Source organism: Dama dama, chromosome 8 (genome assembly GCF_033118175.1).
Source record: "Dama dama isolate Ldn47 chromosome 8, ASM3311817v1, whole genome shotgun sequence".
NCBI lineage: Eukaryota > Metazoa > Chordata > Mammalia > Artiodactyla > Cervidae > Dama > Dama dama.
The window spans coordinates 16,547,279-16,568,814 of NC_083688.1; the positions used below are offsets into that span (position 1 = coordinate 16,547,279).

Sequence of the window (21,536 nt, forward strand, 5' to 3'; positions counted from 1 at the left end):
AAACCTGAAGTGTCATAAAGGATAATTTTACTGAGAAAACTATAGGGACAAGCACAGCTCTCAATTTTACCACAGTTTAACTTAACACACGTCAATGAGTATCTTTATACTCATTGGGAGGAGTATAAATTGGTTATATCCATTTTGAAAGGAAATTCAGTTAATACTTACAAAAATTAACAATGTGCATTACTTTTGATCAAGCAATTCCGTATCTAAGATCCTAACTTACGGATACACTTGTACAAGTGCACAATACACATGTATAAAAACTCTATCCCAGTCTCATCTGTAACAGTGACAAATCAGAAATAACCTTAAATGTCTATCAGACAAGGAACTGGTAAAACAATATACACACAAAGGGATTGCTCTGCAGCTTTGGAAAAAATGAGATCAACACACATTAAAAGAACCACTAAAATGAAAACAGTAAGATGCAGAAAAGTATGTAGAAAACACGATTTGCAGTATAAAAAGTATTGACGTGTGCAGAAAAAACATTTGGAGGATTCACAAATTGTGACTCCTGAAACATGGGACCTGGATGACCAGGAGAGAAAAGGGCTTTCACTCTATACTCTTGCATAATGCTGTATTTGACCATAAGAAGTATTACTTTAAAAATACCTACTTTAAAACATAACAGTATTTAAAAGAAACCCAAGCAAAACACTAAGCAGCTCCTATATAGCTACAAATGGTGCTCAAAGTAACAAAGAACCAACCTTTTCCTTTTCTTTTTCTTTTGGTACTTCCAGAGGGGCAGGATATGCAAATGTTGATGGTTTACAGTTTGATTTATATTGAACTTTCGGCATCTGAAGAAATAAGAGAATTCCGCCCCTTTATTAAAATAATCAAAATCAAGGTTTAAGGATTCTATACTCTAAATAAGCATACAGATGCAAAGGGATGTCAGAAGTTTCAATTCACGTTAAATCACACAGCTATTCAATTATGTTACCACACTTCCCTTAGAGGCATCTGTCTTCTTTTCTCTTTCTAATTATTTTTATTAGTTGGAGGCTAATTACAGGCATCTGTCTTCTTTCACTGAGTTAGTTTTGAGGTGCTCTACAGAACTACTATGGTTCCCTATACTTTCTTGAAGCTCTGTGCCTTTGAAGAGGCATCCCTTTCATTTTTCATTTTACCATGCACCCTGCTTCAGAGGGTTAAGTCCCAGTCATGGTGTGAGCATCAGATCAACTGTTACCTTTTTTGCAGTGTCATCTGATTATCTAATCTGCACACTTAACTTCCATGTCCCTTTCTTACACTACAGAGTCTAGCATGAGCCTAATGGAAAAGTTGGCTTTGCATTACTTGGTGACCAGGTTTAAAGTTCTGTAGTCTGAATTTTTCTCTATTTACCCAATTTGCATTGATAGGGAATAGTAATAAGCACCACTTACTAGGACAAGCAACATTGTCTTTCCCATCCCCCTTTCATTGTAAGGAATGGACACAGAGATCACAACACTATGTGCCAGAGGAAGAAGTCCCTAAAGATTACACTGTATGTTTAACCACAATGTTAGAGACTGGGAAACCAAAAGATTCTTGCTCTAAGAGAGCAAACTGCTCAATATACATACGAGTAGTTAGTACTGAAACACTTACAGAACAACTGGCTGTACAGCTATACTGGGAAGAAAATCAACCAGTGAGACACTCAATCTTTACCCGTCATTTTTTTACCTAAACTTTTTCCACCCTAAAAACTTAAAGAATATTTTAACAACAGTGACGACCAAATGTAAGAGTTATTTAAAGGTCAGAAAGCCTCTGAGAGGATGGAAGACCACCAAAGTGAATCACTGGGCCAAAGCACTGAGAAAGACACAAGTGAAACTACGACCCCCCACTCCCCCTCAAAATAGTGTGATGACAGGGAATGCATTACCTTAAGTCTCTGACTTCTGTGACTAGTTTCATTCTGTCACTGCCCCTGGCTCCTCACCTCCATGGTCCTGTTTTGTCACTACCAAAGGGACATCCACCTATCTTGTTTTCCCTTTAGTAACAATCCTTTCCTCCAGCAAACACTCTAGCATCACATAACAGTGGAACATATTCCTGTCTCTACCCTTCCTTTCTTAGTAAGATTTAGTTAAGTCTCCCTTGCCTAGACTGTTGCAACAGCATTGTAACAAATTTTCACTGATACCAGAATGATGTTTCTAAACTGCAAATCTCACCATGTCATTTATCTGCATGAAATCCTACAACAGCTCTCACAGACCTTCAATATTAAGTAAAATTCATCAATGATTATAAAGCCTTTTCATGTTTTTATATTTTGCCCCCTCACCATTTCTTAACTGATTTATCCAAGGTTACACTGTTAGTAAAGAGACTTAATTCTCAAAACTTCCACTAACACACTCCTCTCAGTCAGATGACTCAGTCTGAGGGGAAATATTTTATTAATAAAATGCCAACTAATTTTCATGAAAGATGCCAACTAATTTTCATGAAAATCCTCATGAAAGATGCCAACTAATTTTCATGAAAATCCTCATGAGTGGGTGGTGAACAGGATATAGTAAAGATATACTGTAAAACTGAGCTCTTGCAAACATACCTTTAAGTCTTTGTTCAGGCCAATGACACAGGTAGGGGTATAAGCCAATGACAGGAAGTGCGAAAGAGGAAACCAGAACCAGAACTGGGTAAAGACAAGGACGCCAACCACAGAAGGCATATGGGTGTGCCCAGTTCTGGACTGCAAGGAGATCGTGACGTTATGTCCACCTGCAGAAAAGGAGAGAAATCACCAACGTGAATCTAGCAGAGCAAACTAAAATTTCTAAGTACTCACTAGAAAAGAATTTGGTGATTAATTTGAGAGTATAGTTCATAAAATCTAATATGAAGTCACTGGAATTAGCCAGTGATCTATCAAGGGTCTCCAAAAGGAAATGCTGGACTCAGGGTAATCGAGAACTTCTTTATACACACACATACACGGCATTTTTAAAAAAACTAAGCCTGAAGGACATCAGAACTTGTATGCTAAATTAAATATTAATCTATATTGTACACTGGCTTTTAATGTACAAAAAGTAAAATTTGAGTACATATCATATTTGTAAACAACAGCATAAGACAAGAGATAGATGCTATTTGCTTATTTTTGTCTTTCTAAAGCTTTAGTATTGCCTGAATGCAGGTAGCACCAAGATTAACTAGGATTGTGATCTTACACAAATCATTTTACCTCTGAAAGTTTTTTTGCCCCACTGGCAAAATGAGAGTTTGAACTTGAACATCTGCACTAGAGCACTATTGTAAACGAAAGAAAAATGTTAATATCCAATCCTTGATTTGATTGAAAAAATTTTTGAGGGAGCATAATATATAAAACAAATCAGAGCTAATTCTGTTAAATAAGAAGAGATTTTGGGCTTGAACCTGACTTATTAATCTACCAGTTGCCATGTCTCCTAGACTATCCCGTGAGGGAGTACAGAGAAATACAGTTTGAAAGCTAGTAAAAAAGAACTAAGGTCCAAGTGTCAGTTAGCTACATCTTTACAGGCCCTCATAAGGCTGAGATTCCAGGATGCTCTGGAGGTAGGAACTGGTCAGGTAAACAGATGAGAAGGCAGTATGACTGAAGCAAACTGACAAGTTCACATCATATTTAAAGAGGACACGTCACTCGGGGTGTAGGTCCATGGTCATCAAGTAATTTTGTTTTTAAAAGTACACTTGAATCTGGATTTCTGACAAACATTTGCAGATTTTGCTAGGCAGGCAAAAACATGTGTTTAAGGCAGATACGGCCCACGGACTACTGTGTTGCTGCCTCTGGTCTACAGTAACAGTGTTAGTGTTGAACCCCAGAACTCTGGGATGCGAATTTTGTACTTCATATAATATAGCCTATGAAAACAGGGCTTGTTTGTGCCTAGTCAACATCCTAATCTGAATTCCAATTGTGGATCTCCATTGCTTGATTACACTTCATCTCAGTATCTCACAGATGCCTTCACGTTTTGCTTGGAATCAGGAAGTGAGTACAAACTTTACTAAACCAAAAAGCATTTTAATTTTTTGTAAGAATCAGGGTTCTACTGTTCAACCAAATAACCTAGATTTTTTCAGTACTCCTCTATAGATATTTCATTTACGATTTTACCTAGAAAAAGTCAGGTATACTTTAAGTGTATTTTTCCAACAGGAATGAGTTCTGCTTTTACTGTTGGCTTATTTTCCTCCCCATTCTGACCCCACATTCACAGAATGCTTACTATGGATTGGGAATTCTGAACAAACTGCTGAAAAGATTCCAAGCAGCTACAATCTAGTGAAGATGGATAATTTGATAATTAAAATAAGGCATAAAAGTATTATGACAGACATAAAGCTAGGCCCACCTACCATGGCAGAGGCTGAAGAAGGTAGAAGGGAAGGAAAGGTTTCCTAGAGAATGTGATATTTGACCTAAGTTTTGAAGCTGAATTTCCTTTTATTTCAATGAAATCTATCTTCTTCAGACTTAGAAACTAAACCTGCCTTTTGTTCTAACAGTGTGAGATTAATATAAAACAAGGGAAAGTTTATTTTATGGATAGTATTTGCACAGTTTTATAAACTTCAACTATAAACTTTCTTAACCTCCAGCTTTTCTCCATGAAGAGACTAAATCATTGAGTTGAGTTCTCATAAACTTCAATTTCACTCATTTCTTTGAAGTTTCCCTCTCCAGATTTTCTCTACTACCATTAACTTCTGAGACAAATCATAGTACTAAAATTTTTTCTAAAGCAAAGTGAAAAAGGGTAAGGAAATAATTTTATGTTCCTAATAGTGAACGTGGCAGTATAGAACTTTTAATAACACTAAAAGAGAAATGGAAAGAAGCACCAAAACTTGATTGGTTCATCACAGATCAAATAGACATAAAAAATGTGGTGGAAGGAGAGAGGGGTTCAAAGAGGAAGGAAGGGAAAACACAGAGAGGACTTCTAGTAGAGATGGCAGAATAAAGCTAAAATAAAGAATTATTCTCTCCCCAATGCCTTAACAAATGACTCTGATTTAGTAAAAACCAGTGAATGAATGAGTAAAGGGTTGAAGTCTAAAATCATAAAATTAAAAAAGCAGCAGCTAACAGGAAATATAAAAGGTTATGGAGTGGTAAAATGTTACTTCTAAATCCTATTTAAAAACCAATTACCAAAAATAGTCCATCTGAAAAGGCTACATACTATATGATTCCAACTGTATAACATTCTGGAAAAGGAAACACTAAAGCTAAGAGATAGCAAAAAAGATTAGTGGCTGCTAGGGGACTGGAGATAGGAGGGAGGGAGAGACGGATGAAAAGGTAGAGCACAGAGGATTTTTAAGGCAGTAAACTATTCTGTGTAATACTTTAACGGTGGATACATATCATTATGCATCTATCAAAACCCACAGAGTGAACCTGAATGTATACTAGGGACTGACAAAATACAGTCAGTTAAGTGTCAAGTCTTAGTATAGACACCCTGGAAAAAGAAGCAGCATAAAAGAAATGGTGGTAAGCAATGAATTCATTTAAATATGAATCTAAGACTAAACTGAGAACTATTATTTCACAAGAGAACGTATTTGTTATGAGCCATGACAGTGAATCACAAGCTGGAATCAAGATAGCTGGAAGAAATATCAACAGCCTCAGATATGCAGATGATGCCACTGCATCATGGCAGAAAGTGAAGAACTAAAGAGCCTTTTGATGAAGGAAAAAGATGGCTTAAAACTCAATATTCAAAAAAACTAAGATCAAGGCATCAGATCCTATCACTTCATGGCATATAGATGTGGAAAATGTCAAAAGAGTGTCAGATTTCATTTTCTTGGGTTCCAAAATTAATGCGGATGGTGACTGCAACCACAAAATTAAAAGACACTTGCTCCTTGGAAGAATAGCTATGACAAACTTAGTGTATTAAAAAGCAGAGACAGCACTTTGTTATCAAAGGTCCATATAGTCAAAGCAATGGTTTTTTCAGTAGTTATGTATGGATGTGAGAGGTGGACCATAAAGAAGGCTGTGAAGAGTGTGAAGTGAAAGTCACTCAGTCGTGTCCAATTCTTTGAAACCAAATGGATTGTAGCCTGCCAGGCTTCTCTGTCCATGGAATCCTCTAGGCCAGAATACTGGAGTGGGTAGGCGTTCCCTTCTCGAGGGGATCTTCCCAATCCAAGGATCAAACCCAGATCTTCCGCATTGCAGGCAGATTCTTTACCGTCTGAGCCACCAGGGAAGCCCAAGAATACTGGAATGGGTAGCCTATCCCTTCTCCAGGGGATCTTCCTGACGCCAGGGTCTCCTGCACTGTAGGTGGATTCTTTTTTTTTTTGTAGGTGGATTCTTTAACAGCCAAGATACCAGGGAAGCCCAAAGAAGGTCGGATGCTGATGAATTGATGCTTTTGAAAATTCTAGAGAGTCCCTTAGACAGCAAGGTGATCAAACCAGCCAATCCTAAAGGAAATCAACCTTGAATATTCAATGTAAGGACTAATGCTGAAGTTGAAACCCCAGTACTTTGGCTACCTGATGCAAAGAGCTGACTCACTGGAAAAGACCCTGATGTTGGGAAAGATGAGGGCAAGAGAAGGGGATGACAGAGGATGGATGGTTGGATGGCATTACTGACTCAATGGATATGAGTTTGAGCAAACTCTGGAAGACAGTGAAGGACAGGGAAGCCTGTTGTGCTGCAGTTCATGGGGTCATAAAGAGTTGGACATGACTTAGCGACTGAACAACAACGACAATGTTTTAGTATAACATAAAAACCTTGAAAGGTGGCAAAGAGGAATTTAGAAAGATGGTAAGGATAACCCTATATGCAAGACAGAAAAAGAGACACAGATGTATAGAATAGACTTTTGGACTCTATGGGAGAAGGCGAAGGTGGGATGATCTGAGAGAATAGCATTGAAACATGTATATTATCAACTGTGAAACAGATCGCCAGTCCAGGTTGGTTGCATGAGACAAGTGCTCAGGGCTGGTGCACTGGGAAGACCCAGAGGGATGGGATGGGGAGGGAGGTGGGAGGGGGGTTCAGGATGGGGACACATGTAAATCCATGGCTGGTTCGTGTCAATGTATGGCAAAAACCACTACAATACTGTAAAGTAATTAGCCTCCAACTAATAAATGAAAAAAAAAAAGGGGGGGAGCAAATACAAGGGTAATGGTTCATTAGGGTCCTCCTAGAATTTTGCCTGCCATAGGGCTCAATGAGTATTTATAAAATCAAATGACATATGTTCCAAAAAAAAAGAGAAAGGTGGCAAAGAATGAGAAGGAAGAAACTATGGCATGTCAATGTCTGCAATGTTTATAACCACAGAAGAAAGAGAATCAATACCATCAAGAACTGAAATGGTTTACTTCATCTGAACTACCCATAGAATATTTTCCTTATTTATATACAGCTGCAATGACCTATTTTTAAATTGAAAAGAGAAAAATATAAACCGTACCTTAAACACTAAAAATTTAAGCAGAAAACTCTCAACTTCTTGGAAAATTAAAACAAAACAAATGCCACTAGAGAAATGGATTAAAAGAGAAGAGTATTTGCCTTTGAAACTTAGACAACTGCACTAACATTACAAAAAAAAAGAGAAAAAAGCAAATAAGAGTCAAACCAAAACAAAGAATCTACGGGGGCAGACCAATGATGATGGTCGTTTCGGGAAGAGTCCTAAACGATGAAAACGTGGCTAGATCTCTGAGGTCCACGATACAGAAAAAAAAAAAAAAAAAAAAAGAATCTAGGGGGCAGAAAGACTAACAGTAGCATATAAACAAATACAAAGAGAAACCTAATAAATTTAATCAAGAAAAAGGTAAAACAATTCATATATTATATATATGACTAGGGTACAGTTAGAGAAAGAATCTCATACTTTAATAATTAAAGAGTTTAATAGTTTAATAATTTAATTTAATAATTATTTGATAATTAAATAATTAATTATGCTCACTCCCTTCTACTCTACTGAGTGAAGCATCACCAATAATAACAAACAGTTAAAGAGTATGCTGCTAAATGAACCCCAAGTCCAAGGCCCTAAAACACACCATTCTATCTTGAAAAGTCAGCCCATTTCTTTTGAAACAAACCATAGCATAGTAATGAGGAATGTGAATTCAGGAGCCAGTACAATGTGCTATGCATACTAGGCAAATATTGCACGTACCTTATTTTAGGATGATTTGGCTGCCAGAATTTGTCTAAAACTTATTTTCCTTAAAAAATTTCCAATGTCAACTTGTTTAAAACTGATACATACTAAGAAAATTAAAGGAAAAAAATCAGCCAACACTCGTCAAACACTTTACTAAGGTATTGGGATGGTTTTAATTGCTTTACATGTATTTTTAATCCTCCCAACACTATGAGGTAGACTCTACAAGACAAGAAAACAGACATAAAGAGGGGAAATATAGCTAGGACTGTAAAGGGACTGGGATTCAAACCCTGACAGTTTGCAGCCTTAACTGTACTAAATTATTTCTATGAACTGCAGGTTCCAAATTTTTTCCAGAAATAATTTGTCTCAGACTCAATTTCTACTTTGTCATATATTTAGAACAAATATTTCATTAAATTTAGTTTAAAGAGATAAATAAATCTGGAAGATTTAAAAACATTTACCTGCGTCCAGTATGCCCTGGGCCAGAATAGCGCCAAACTTGGCCATGACATCATCATGTTTATCATTGATGACTTTGGAATACAGCTGTCTGAATTGATTCACCTGAAGGAACAAAAAAAAGAATTACAGCCTAATTCTATTCACTTGCTGTGTGATTTTAGAGCAGGGAACAGACTGCTCAAGTGGTAATGAAACCTAAATTCTGATTCACAACAGGCAGATAGGGGGATCTGGACCAGATTTGACGGCAGACCTGTCCCATGGTTGAAACACAGATGTCACGACTTTTCTGGTATCAGAGCACCAGTTCTGTTTTCAATCCTCATTCCACAGTGGGTGAGTCAGACTCGGGGGAATGCTGAATGCGATTTTGTACTGCACCACTGTTAGTCAGTAGGCTGAAACTGTGTGAGTGAACACAGGCTTTCACTGCACTGTGAATTAGGTCTATTCTGCTCACCATCTAACTACAGGGCTCTATGGGAAATAGTCCTTCCATTCTACCTGAAAACAAACTACTCTTCACTGAAGCTACATGAGTATGTTTTGGATTTATATTCACACATACAATACAGATTTTCATTATGCACACACATTAACTTTTTGAGGAGTAATAATTACTCTTACCAAAAGAACACACCAAAATGGAACACACATGGTGACACATTTAGGGAGAGATTATGGGTAATTTCTGTTTGCTTCTTTATTATTTTTTGTATTTTCTAAAATTAACATATATTAACTTTTATAATTAGAAAATAGAATTTATAAAATATATTTCTCTTGTTAAAGTACCTATGATTTTTTGGTGACAATAAGGGAAATACTTTATGTTTCTTCCATATCTTACACTTCTCTTTTCCCACCAAGCACTTTTCAAATGGTAGGTACTCAGAAAGAAGCCTGCTTGTTCAAGAAGCAATGATTATGGAGTTCCCCAAATCTGCCAAAAGCAGAAAATACTGAATTTGAGTTTCCTAACATAATGATTTTATCTACACTACACATTCTTTCAGAATCTCTTCTCCTTTTCAGTTATCTTGGTCTGGGAGGCCACACTGCGCTATAATACAGAGTGATACAGGATCAGACAACACCGGCTTATAAACACCTCTGCTCTAAGAAGCTGTTTGGGTAAGTTCTAGATACTGATCTTTTCTGAGTCTCAGTTTCTTCATCTCTACAGGGATTGTAACACCTACACGGCTGTTGTAAGGATCATATGAGGTAATATATATGTAAAGTAATGTGTAAAAGTCATTGTATAGTTCAATAAGCATGGCTGTCTTACCATACCAGAGAAGAACCCCACCAGTCCTCCATGACTATTACCTCTAACAAAACAATACTTCTTAAAATGGTGCTTTTATTTATAGGCAGCAACAGAATGTGATGGGGAAAACAATGAGCTAACTGTGCCACTACCCAGCTTATGAACATTAACAAGCCACTTCTCTACATCTTACTTTCTCTAACTATAAAACCCTGCATGATGAGATCATCACTAAATTCCCTTCCAGCTTAAAAAATCCTAAGGTTTGATGCTTTTACTCTGGTTCAACAGGTCAAATTCCTTTGATTCTGAACTTATTTTAGACGAACACTTACAATACCTTATATAGGATGGAAATTTTATGTGCTAACAGTTTATGAAATAGTTCATGAACTTATAAAAGGAAACACTGGACAAAGCACTGTATGTACATTATAAGGAAAAATTTAAATATAAAATCACACCCAAAACAAGAAGATAACATCTGAAAGATGGAATTAAAAAAAAAAAAATCAATACAAATACCTAATGGGTTTATCCAATTAACATTAAGTAGGCTAGTACTTAAAAAGCCAGTTTTTGTTCATCACTTAAAAACTTTCCTCACATTTTATTACTTATGCATCAGTGACTTCATTTTCATTATTATGATTCTTCATAAAGAATTTCATGGCTAAGGATCATGATTTTCTGACTCAACGTCATCAGTATGAATAGGATGGCCCCAACAGAAAACAAATTAGAATTCGTAGAAGAAAGTCATATTAATTTCCCATTTTATATCATGATAATCTCAAAGAAAAGATAATTAAATTTCAGACAATGCTGTGATCCATGCTTTCTGCTGTGCTTGATTAAAGTCTACCTTCTCCAAATTCCTACATTTTAAACATTCATCATGTTTTTAATTCTATACACCTTATGCTGTTGGGGGAAAAAAAACAACCCATGCTTGCATGCCAGAGAGAAAAATAAAGGTAGGGGAAGAAGGGAATAAAATTCTATTGAGTCTTTTCTGTTGTTACTTATCACCTAGGTATTTCTCTTCTCTTGGTCTCTTTTTTTTCCTTCAGTTTTCCAGGATATAGAAATGAAAGTGTACATCAGGGATCAGTTTCAGAGGGGTTTTTTTTGCCCCCTTTTATCTTTCTATAATAATACATTAGTTCTTATGACTTCAACTAGGTCTCTTAATTTCTTCCACAAAATCCTTGAGGCTGAATGAATTTTGGAATTCAGAATTCACAGTTAACATGGTGCATACACCATTAACCATGTAATAACCTCAGTGGAGTATGGGGGTAGTATCCCACAATTAACCAAATTAGTATTTCTGAAGCAGCAAAATGACTGAATATTTACTAAATGGGATAAAGGCTATAAATGTGTTCATACAAGGTTAGATTTTACAGGCAAATGAGGACTTAAAAACAAAGAAAATTCTTAGTTTTTAGAATTTTCTGGAATTTGGAATTGCAGATAAAGGGCTCTGGACTTACATAATTTATCTGGACTGGCTCCTATTTCTTTCTTTAGTTCTGATTAATTTCCTATGTTCTCATCTTATCTCCAAATGACTTGCTATAATCTCAAACTTAACGTGACTAAAGTGAAAATTATCTTTCTTCTTTTTCAAGATATTCCTGGCAGTGCTATTATAATTTCCTCCTACCAATATCCCAAATCATGTTTCTAGCTCCCTCCTCAATTTTATTAGCATTATTTTGTTCACGTTAGTTGCCTGTGTCTTTTCTTTATATTACCACCAACACTTGTAGTGTCCAAATCCCCTCTTACTTAAGGAAATGGTATGTAATATAGATATCTATTTACAAATGTGTTATGCTGTAAAATAAACCTTATAAAAGTTGATGCTGATTTATTTTAGAACTGCAAAAGCTTATCAAACTTGGCTAAATATGATCCTACTTCCCAAAAGGGTACATGTCAGTGGTGGGAGAAGCTTCCTTGTAGCAGGTCTTAGGCTTGATGATATTAGACAAGGATGAGCACTAGATCCTATTCTTATACTTCTATATTTTTATCTGATTCTGTGTATGTTACTTGCTATATACATGTTCAAGTAACTGCTAACAGTGGAGTTCATTTAATAAGAAAAACAGAAGATAGATTCTTCATAAAGAGTTTGGTTCTGGAGACAAAATAACTCCAAAGATCTATAAAAGAACATTATTCTAGTTAAATGGTTCTGATTCTGTGGTATAACAGCTTTTTTAATTGAGTCTGTAATCACCCAAAGGGGTATGCAGGTTCTTAGGCCTATGTTTGTGAGAGTAAGAAACCGGCAGAAGAAAAGCAAAGATGTACTGGAGTTAGTTAAACTAAGACCACAATGTGTATGTATAGCTTAGTGTAAAGGCAGCATTCTATAAAAGGATGTGATATAGATCATGATTACATAAAAAACATTTCCCTTCGAAATTTCCATTGAGAATCTCACAAAATATCTCAGAAACATTTCTTTTGGATTCCTTCGAGGAAAGGGTTATAGTCTTGATTAAATTAACACGTGACCTTTGATTTCAAGGCATTTTCACTTTATTTCATGGGCTGGTTGTGACTAGGACCCTGTAGCCTCGAGAACTTCTCTTCAAGCTTGTTTACAGTCGTTTATTTTCAGCAATAACACATACCACCCCAAAAGAATATCTTTTTTTTTTCTTCTCTTGCCTTGCTGTGAGGCTTGCAGGATCTCAGTTCTCTGACCAGTTTCTCTGCAGTGGAAGCGTGGAGTCCTAACCACTGGACCACTAGGGAATTCCCAGAATATCAATGTTGTCTTCTTAGCAATTATCAGATAAAAGAGAGATGATATAAACTATAGTCTACAAAGCTGTTGATCATACGCTTCAGAGCAGAAAACAATGAAACAGAACCTAAACTTTAAGGATTTATGAACTGAGTAACAATTTCACTCTAAGGGATAATGTTTCCAGAAAGAACATTTGTTGTATAAAGTTTTGCTTTTCTGTCATTGGGGTACACATTTAACTTTCCCCTATGGAATTTATATTAATGGTATAAGCTACCAGGTATAACTACATTTCAACATTCTTAATCAATACCAAAGATTCTGATATAATGTGAAGATGGAAGTGTGTCCTACATATTCACAATCAGCTAAGACTTGGTTCAACAAATATTTATGAATGATTATAAAATAATAATTATTCAAATTGCTGCATTCTTTTTAACTTTTTCTAAATATGAAAAAGTTTTACTTCTTTATTAGAATAAATAGCTGAAGGCTTTTTGAAACTACACAACCTACTGCAACCTAACCTTACCCCCATTCCAAAGTACTTGGCCATTGTTGGTACACAATTTATGGTTACAAAATCAAATCAATGAAATCCTACAGCAGAAAGAGGAGAGTGAAAAAGTTGGCTTAAAGCTCAACCTTGAGAAAACTAAGATCATGGTGTCTGGTCCCATCACTTCATGGCAAATAGATGGGGAAACAGTGGAAACAATGGCTGACTTTATTTTTCTGGGCTCCAAAATCACTGCAGATGGTGATTGCAGCCATGAAATTAAAAGATGCTTACTGCCTGGAAAGTTATGACCAACCTAGACAGCATATTAAAAAGCAGAGACATAAAAATAAATAAATAAATAAATAAAAAGCAGAGACATCACTTTGCCAACAAAGGTCTGTCTAGTCCAGGCTATGGTTTTTCCAGTAGTCATCTATGGATGTGAGAATTGGACTACAAAGAAAGCTGAGTGCCTAAGAATTGATGCTTTTGAACTGTGGTGTTGGAGAAGACTCTTGAGAGTCCCTTGGACTGCAAGGAGATCCAACCAGTCCATCCTAAAGGAGATCAGTCCTGGGTGTTCATTGGAAGGACTGATGATGAAGCTGAAACTCTAATACTTTGTCCACCTGATGTGAAGAGCTAGCTCACTGGAAAAGACCCTGATGCTGGGAAAGATTGACGGCAGGAGGAGAAGGGGACGACAGAAGATGAGATGGTTGGATGGCATCACTGACTCGATGGACATAGGTTTGGGTAGACTCCGGGAGTTGGTGATGGACGGGACGCCTGGTGTGCTGCGGTTCATGGGGTCGCAAAGAGTCCGACACAACTGAGCTGAACTGACAGCAGAGGGTGGGAAGATGGTAAAACATTTGTCATGTTCATAATACATACAACATGAAAGCAACAGGTCAAAGTGAGTAAGTATCTGTATATTACTGTTAGGGGAGATGCATTCCATGACCAAATTTCCTTCTTTAATGACATTACTCAGTTGGATAACTTCTAGCTAACAAAGATCAACAGATGATCAAAAGCAGACATAAAGGATGCAAAAGCTACTCATATTATCACTGCTGTATTTAAAAATAAAACTGAAAAAGAAATGTGGTCTGTTTGAAAAGATGTTTATATTCTAGAAGATATAATACATTAAGTAATATATTATTAAAACAGGATGTGAAGTTTGATTCTATTTCTGCAATAATCCAATTTTTAGAAGTCTTGTGATTTTGAAAGAGTAGAACTGGATTAAAAAAAAAAAAAACAGTGACAAAAATGATAGCAACTGCTTAGAAACGGAAATTTATTAAACAAAGTTTCACAGAATAATCAATGAATTCTAAAATTATTTTTCTCCTTCACCCTCCCTTGCCCCCCTCCCAGTCTATCTATTTTGCTGAAAATAAATCTTGATGAGCCCAAAGACAGTATACCAATGGCATTTTCTGTTGTCAATCTCTTTGACTGCTTCTCATACAGAAGCAGAAATACTACAAGCTTGTTAAATGCCTTAAGTTTAAATTAAAAATTAAAAGATCTGAAATTACTGCATAAACTATATACATCTATTACATTATGTCAAACATGGTATTTTTAAGTATATGTAAATAAGACCTATGCATTGTCTGTTTCTCAATAAAATGAGAAGTTCTGGTTGAGGTGCCAAGATACATCAGATCAAAAGTCTGAAGTGAGGTCTGAGAGGAGACCCCATGAGATTTTAAAATAGATGCCTCAAAATATGTTATGGAGTCATCCACACGGTCTATGTGGGGACTAGATGATAGAAGGATATGTGAAAAGGACTTGAATGGGGAAAGCTAGGCTTTAAGTCTTTCCTCCTAACTCCAAGCCTAGAAATGGGCTTCAGAGAGACCAAGTGGTGGGCTTAATGATCAGTGGTCACTGTGCATTGACATCTGACACATGAAGTAAGAGGCATTTGCTATTGACTGAGGCACAAGTAATGCAAGAGGGAGGGAGAAGAAAGGGAAGGAGGGAGAGAGAGGAAGAGGCAAAAAAAAAGTTGCACTGAAAACCTATTACAATCCGACCTGCAGAAAGGGCAAAATATGCAAGAGGTTTCTTGTGGATAAAGAAAGAAAGTCTTCCTGGAGCCACCTGAAACCCCACCCAAGGCCTCTCCATTGAGGGCAATGACATTCCCACGGAGAATCTGGATGAGCTCCTTTCTAAACTGAGACTGTATACACTATATAAAGTGACTGCAGAACTTTTTATTGCCTCAGAGGACAGATCAAAAAAGTCATGGACCATTGAGTTTGTGTCATGTATTAGAGGAACAGACCATCCCACTGAACAAATTTTAAAAGGACAGCAGAAGGCAGAATTAAAGTTGATTTTTATGATTTTGCCAACCCATGAGTTCTAATTTTTGAAGTATGGCTATGTAGCTGAATTAACAAAGTGACCATAAATGTATAAAAAAATGCATTCAAAGAATATTATATACTTAAAGCTTTCCCATTCTCCTACTTCTTTACTTCCTATACATTCAGTGTTCACAATATCTGAGGTAAAAATGTACTCAAGAGAAGATAAGCTACTAAAGAAAAGTCTGAACCAGTTCTCTCCTAGAGAATATTTTTGTCTGCTCACCTTTGGACAAGTGATTTCAGTCTGCTGGATCATGATGAGAGCTGAAGCTATGAGAGCTCCTTGCCTCACATAGTTCACAGGGTCATTTGTCATTGGTTCGAGCAAATTAATTGCTTCCTGAAAACATAAAAAAAAACCTTTTAATAAAGTTCATGTAGCTAAATTTTCAAATTAGTTACTGTCTTTCTAACACAATATTTCCATCTAACATTGTATTCACAAGTTAATTTAAGACTACTTGGATGAAACGGTCAGAAATGAGCATGCTTTAAGTTTCAATATAACTGATGGTAAGTGAAAAGGAAGCTTAGAGAACACAAGTGCTGCTGTCTTTGGGTAAAAGAGGTCAAGAAGAAATTAAGAAAAAATGAGATTAATGTTTGATAAACAATATTATTTTCCAGGTGCAGTGGAAGGTATTTTATATATTTATTACATATTCAGGATGAAGAGGGTATATTCATCCTAAATATATAAAACACCTTCCACTAAAACAACAAGAGCAATAGAAAACAATTTTTATAAACAAAGAAACAGTTAGAAAGGTAATTTGACAAAAATCACCTAAGTGTAGCAAACTCAGGCTAGTCTGACTCTGTATCCAACTTCTTTCAAATACTAGAGTAAGATAATATCTTAAGATGACTTTACAAAACCTAATTTAAAAAATTAAATCAAATCTAAATTGAAACAAACAAAAAACAAACAGAACTCTGAAAACAAGATAATTCTCCAGAATATCAGTTCTATGAAAACAGGATTCCTTGATTAAATAAGTTTGGGAACTCCAGCATACTATATATTACCCTCTCTTGCATCAAGGGCTCCAGGAATGTATATATCATAACAAAAGGTTTAAGAAAGCTAATTAAACGAACCACTAGTAAACAGACTCACAGATTTAGAGAACGAACTTATGGTTGCCAGGGGAGAAGGGTAGGAGGAACGAATAGTTAGGGAGTTTGAAATTGACATGCACACACTGCATATTTAAAATGAATAACCAACAAGGTCCTACTCCTTAGCACAGGGAACTCTGTTCAATGTTATATGGCAGCCTGGATGGGAGGGGAGTTTGGGGGAGAATGGATACATGTATATTTATGGCTGAGTCCCTTTTCTGTCCACCTGAAATTATCACAACATTGTTAACTGGCTGTACTCCAATATAAAATAAAAAGTAAAAAAAAAAAAAAAAAAAAGAGAGAGAAAGAAACCACTAGAGCTTTGTATATTTGACCAAGAACTCTTCTGCTCTATTAAACACTGCAGGAGCCTTGTTTAGCACCTCTTACAAGGTCCTTAGCTAAGTATAAACCTGGAGGAGCAGAGGAATGAGTTTATAATGATTAGCAAACTTATTTTAATACAGTATATCACTTCTCAAATGTCCTTTGTTTCAAAGCTGGGTAAATGAATTGAATCCTTTTTTGGGGGTGAGGAGTAATGATTTTAGATTTCCTTACACGTCAATTTATTTATTAAAAAAAAAAAAAATCAAGAGTGATTAACAGGTAAAACAAATATCACATAAGTGCATTCTTTCTCACTTCCCTGTAAAATGTACTGCTGCTGTTTAGAAGAATAAGTTTTTCAAATATTATTCATATATTGTTAATATTGTTTATGAAGTAGTCATGATAAAAATCTAACAAAATTTCCAACTTATAAGTTAGAAGATACTAACTTGACCTTTAAAGTATGTGATATAACCTCAAAGACATATTTTAGAATAAACAGGGTGTTTCAGGTTTTTCAGAAACAAAATTGAAGTGCCAAACTTCAGACAAATATTCATAAGTAGATCATACAAACTATCTAGAAATAAAGCAGACTTGTTTAGTAAGAGTAATGAAAAATGTTCATTGAATTAACTTGTCAGATGCTGTGTCTCAAAGAACATTTGTTCCTAGATACCATATTAAGTTCAGAATAATCTGGAAAGAAAAAAAATCTAATTTACATTTAACTTATGAGGTCTGACATAAATGTCTACTAAAGACCTGAGGGAGAAAATAGTTTGCAAAACATTCAACTATATTTTTCCTTTATTTATAGAACAGATGTGTCCGGAAAAAAATGAAGGCCAATTTCTATAAACTGTATTTTATACACACAATGACTTTTCTAATAAAATTGACAATACATTCTCATGTAAGAAATTCTCCAAAAAAATGAAAACATTTAAAAAACAAAACTGTGAGGGCAGAGACCATGTCCAACTTGCTCCTCATCATATCCTTAAAATGATCTTCCCTCTATCATTCAATTGACAAATATTTACTGAAACTCTACTATGTGTCAAGTCTGACTTCAGGTCATTGCTGTTGGTCAAGAATATCTGTTATTAAAATACTGTTGCATTTCTTTATGAATCTCATGACAAACTGTTTTTGAATCATCAATGTGCCTAGCCCAACTCTTTCTGTCACTTTTGAGGGCTTAACAAATACCAGGTTACCTATTACGCTCTTGAGGAAAAAACAGACAAACAGCAGTTAGGTATAAGGTTAAAACACACACACGAAAAATCAAACTGAATTGACCATGGTGCTCTTAAGAAGAACTTTGATTTCCACAATACTAATTATGCAAATTAAACATGTGAAATAACAATGTAAAATGGCCAGAGCAGTTCTTCAAAGAGAAAAATATTTTTCCTTCTTTTTAAAGATTTCAGTGCTTTTCAAAAAATTCAACAGCCTTGTTTCTACTGGAGCCACCCGTGTAATGGGGTTTGCTCTTAAACCGCTTTCAGCAATCCGGCACAGTGAAGCGGGGGAGCTCGGGGAAGCTGAGCTTGCACGGCAAGCAGAGACCAGAGCACACGTGCACTCTCACGGCTGTGGCATGAACTTCTCTGCTGGGCAAACAGCCTGGCGCCAGAAAGAGCGGCCTGCCGGCTGGGCCTTTACCTTGTTTCCTGTACCGGCACAGCAGATGCCCAGGGCCATGGCAGCTCCATAACGAACGTGAGGGTTGTAACTCTCTGACAGCAACGAAACAACGCTGGGGCACTGTTCAGGGGTCCTGATGAGAAACAGACGTATTTTAAATCAAGATGGAACAACTTTAATCAATTTCGTGAAAGCTATGGGAAACAACAGAGTTATATTCAACACAGAAGTTGCAGAATTAAAAATCTCCAACAGAATTCTAATATTGCTATTAGAAATCTATCGTCAACGTTCAGAGACTGTAAGCAAAGAAAGGAAAGTATCAGGTGATCCCTCAACTGCAGCTCTGCATCCCAGCATCTGTCATTCCTTGTGTGAGACACAAGGAATGGTGGGAAACAGCCATGGGGTGGGAAGACACAAGGGTGGGAAATAGCCATGGGGGAAGGGGGTGGGGGCAAACACTGCTCTGCATCCACTCATAACTCCTGCTTACTCTGGGTCTTGTTTCAGAAGACAAATGTCACTTATAGAGACTCCAACATGATTCCAAATGATTTAAATCTTCCAGTTATTACTCTGATGGAATATTACATTGGTAAATAGGACTCAGTATGAAAAATATTCTGATTTTTGTTATCTTCAGTAATTATTTTTGTGTTGATAAGAAAGAGAAGTTGTTCTTTTCTTATCCTCTTCATACTTGTAACAAATAGAGAAAAGAGGACAACCCTGACAAATGAAGTATCTGATGGCCTCTCTGAAAGACTATCCTGTTAGAGTGGTTACTTCTGAGGGGCAGGCTGATGGGTACAGTAACTGGAAGAGAGTATAAGGGGGATTCTGAAAGGCTGGCGCTGATGTTGAACTAGGTCTGGTTACACAGGCGTGTTCAGTTGTGAAAATTTACCAAGCTGTAGGCTAATTATGTGCATGTTTTTAGATGTATATTATACTTCAATAAAAACTTAAAAAAGAGACTATTCATATATTACATTTCAATAGAAAGTTAAAAAAAGTATCTTGTGAATGAAAACAGTTATTACATACAGACCAACTCAAACCTATAATTTCATGCTGAAACTGTCCTCTTGCCTCAAACTCCAGTGAATAGTAAATTCAAACTTCAAATGAAGTAGAGCCAAATTTATGAAAACTGTCTATAAAGGTGAATTTGGGGGAACAGGCAAGACAAGGGTAGAGGATTAACAGTACAAACTACTATGTACAAATAAGCTATGAAGATACATTCTACAACACAGGGGATATAGCCAATATTTTATGGTAACTATATATGGAACACAGTCTTTTAAAATTGTGAATCACTATGTTGTACATCTAAGACATACAATATTATATATCAACCATACCTCAAAAAGATGGGCGGGGGGGAACTCTGCTGTAAGGGAAGGTTGGATTATTTCCCAACTTTATTATTTAAAAAAGATGTAACTCATACCCAAAAGTTCACACAAAACTACGTAAAAACCAGTTGGCTATTAAACCCAGGAAACTGATTATACCTATGGCTCTGACATCCGGATTTCTTCACTGACTTTTCAGGGAGCTGGTGGCACAGAGAGCACTCTGCCCACCTTGCCCCTCAGCTGCAGCAAGGACAGCATAGTCCAGGGAAACGTGACTCACAAAGAGTTTATCTGAAATGTGTCTAAAATCTTATTTTATGACTCTCCCCTTGTTAAAAGTATTATGCTTAAAAAAAGGTATTAACTATTTCATGAGGTTTAGAAAAAATTTGCCTGTAAACAAAAATACTGCCTGGGAGCCTAATCAAAGAGCTTTACGTAGTTTATCACCATAATGACTGAGACAGGCTGTGAGGGCTATAAACTCAAAAGCACATAAAAAAATTATTGTATGTTTCTCAGTCTAATAATTCCAACTCTGACACATTCTTCAGAAAATTTGTTAAGACAAGGAATGACAAACACATTAATAAATTAGCTTAAACATTCAACTTCTTCAAGAGCAAAATAAAATAATGCATGAGTGCTAAGTCGCTTCAGTTGTGTCTGACTCTACGCAACACTATGGACTGTAGCCTACCAAGTTCCTCTGTCCATGGGATTCTCCAGGCAAGCATACTGGAGTGGGTTGCCATTTCCTTCTGCAGGGGATCTTCCTGACCCAGGGATTGAACCTGTGTCTCTTATGCCCTCCTGCATTGGCAGGTGAAATTCTTTACCACTAGCGCCACCTGGGAAGCCCCCAAATCATAATATTCTAGGTTTACTTTGATTTTTCAACAGGAAGCTCTAAAAGGACAAATGAATTTTTCCAAGCAATGATTGCAACGCAAACATTTACTGAAAGCAAAACCTCCTTATGTTAATCTTTATCCAAACACATACATACATGCTATTGTTATTGTTTAGTTTCTAAGTCATGTCCAACTCTTGTGACCCTGTTGACTGTAGCCCGTCAGGCTCCTCTGCTCATGGGATTTCCCAGGCAAGAACATTAGAGGGGGTTGCCATTTCCTTCTCCAGGGGATCTTTCAGACCCAGGGATTGAACCTGTGTCTCCTGCATTGGCAGGAGGATTCTTTACCACACAGCCATCAGGGAAGCCCACACATACATGCTGGTAAATATACCATTTTTAAAACTAAGCTAATAAATGAATAAATGATAAAACTGTATTAATATCACCAATATTTTGCAACGTGTAATGAAATTAATGGATATCAGCATCATTATCAGACTGCTAACACCATGAAAAGAAAAACAACTAGACTTGATACCTTATGCACACTGCCAGC

The 21,536-nt window shown here is 36.4% G+C and overlaps 1 protein-coding gene across 1 annotated transcript in view; it reads right to left on the reverse strand.

Annotated features, from left to right (window-relative positions):
- PSMD1 (proteasome 26S subunit, non-ATPase 1) overlaps nt 1-21,536 on the reverse strand; it is an 86,413-nt gene that overhangs the window by 8,512 nt on the left and 56,365 nt on the right. Inside the window, exons 17-21 of the mRNA XM_061148524.1 lie at nt 18,773-18,887; nt 15,858-15,974; nt 8,681-8,783; nt 2,591-2,760; nt 729-821 (exon numbers count right to left, since the gene is read on the reverse strand). Of these exons, the coding sequence (XP_061004507.1) occupies nt 729-821; nt 2,591-2,760; nt 8,681-8,783; nt 15,858-15,974; nt 18,773-18,887 (598 nt within the window). The remainder of the gene's footprint in view (nt 1-728; nt 822-2,590; nt 2,761-8,680; nt 8,784-15,857; nt 15,975-18,772; nt 18,888-21,536) is intronic.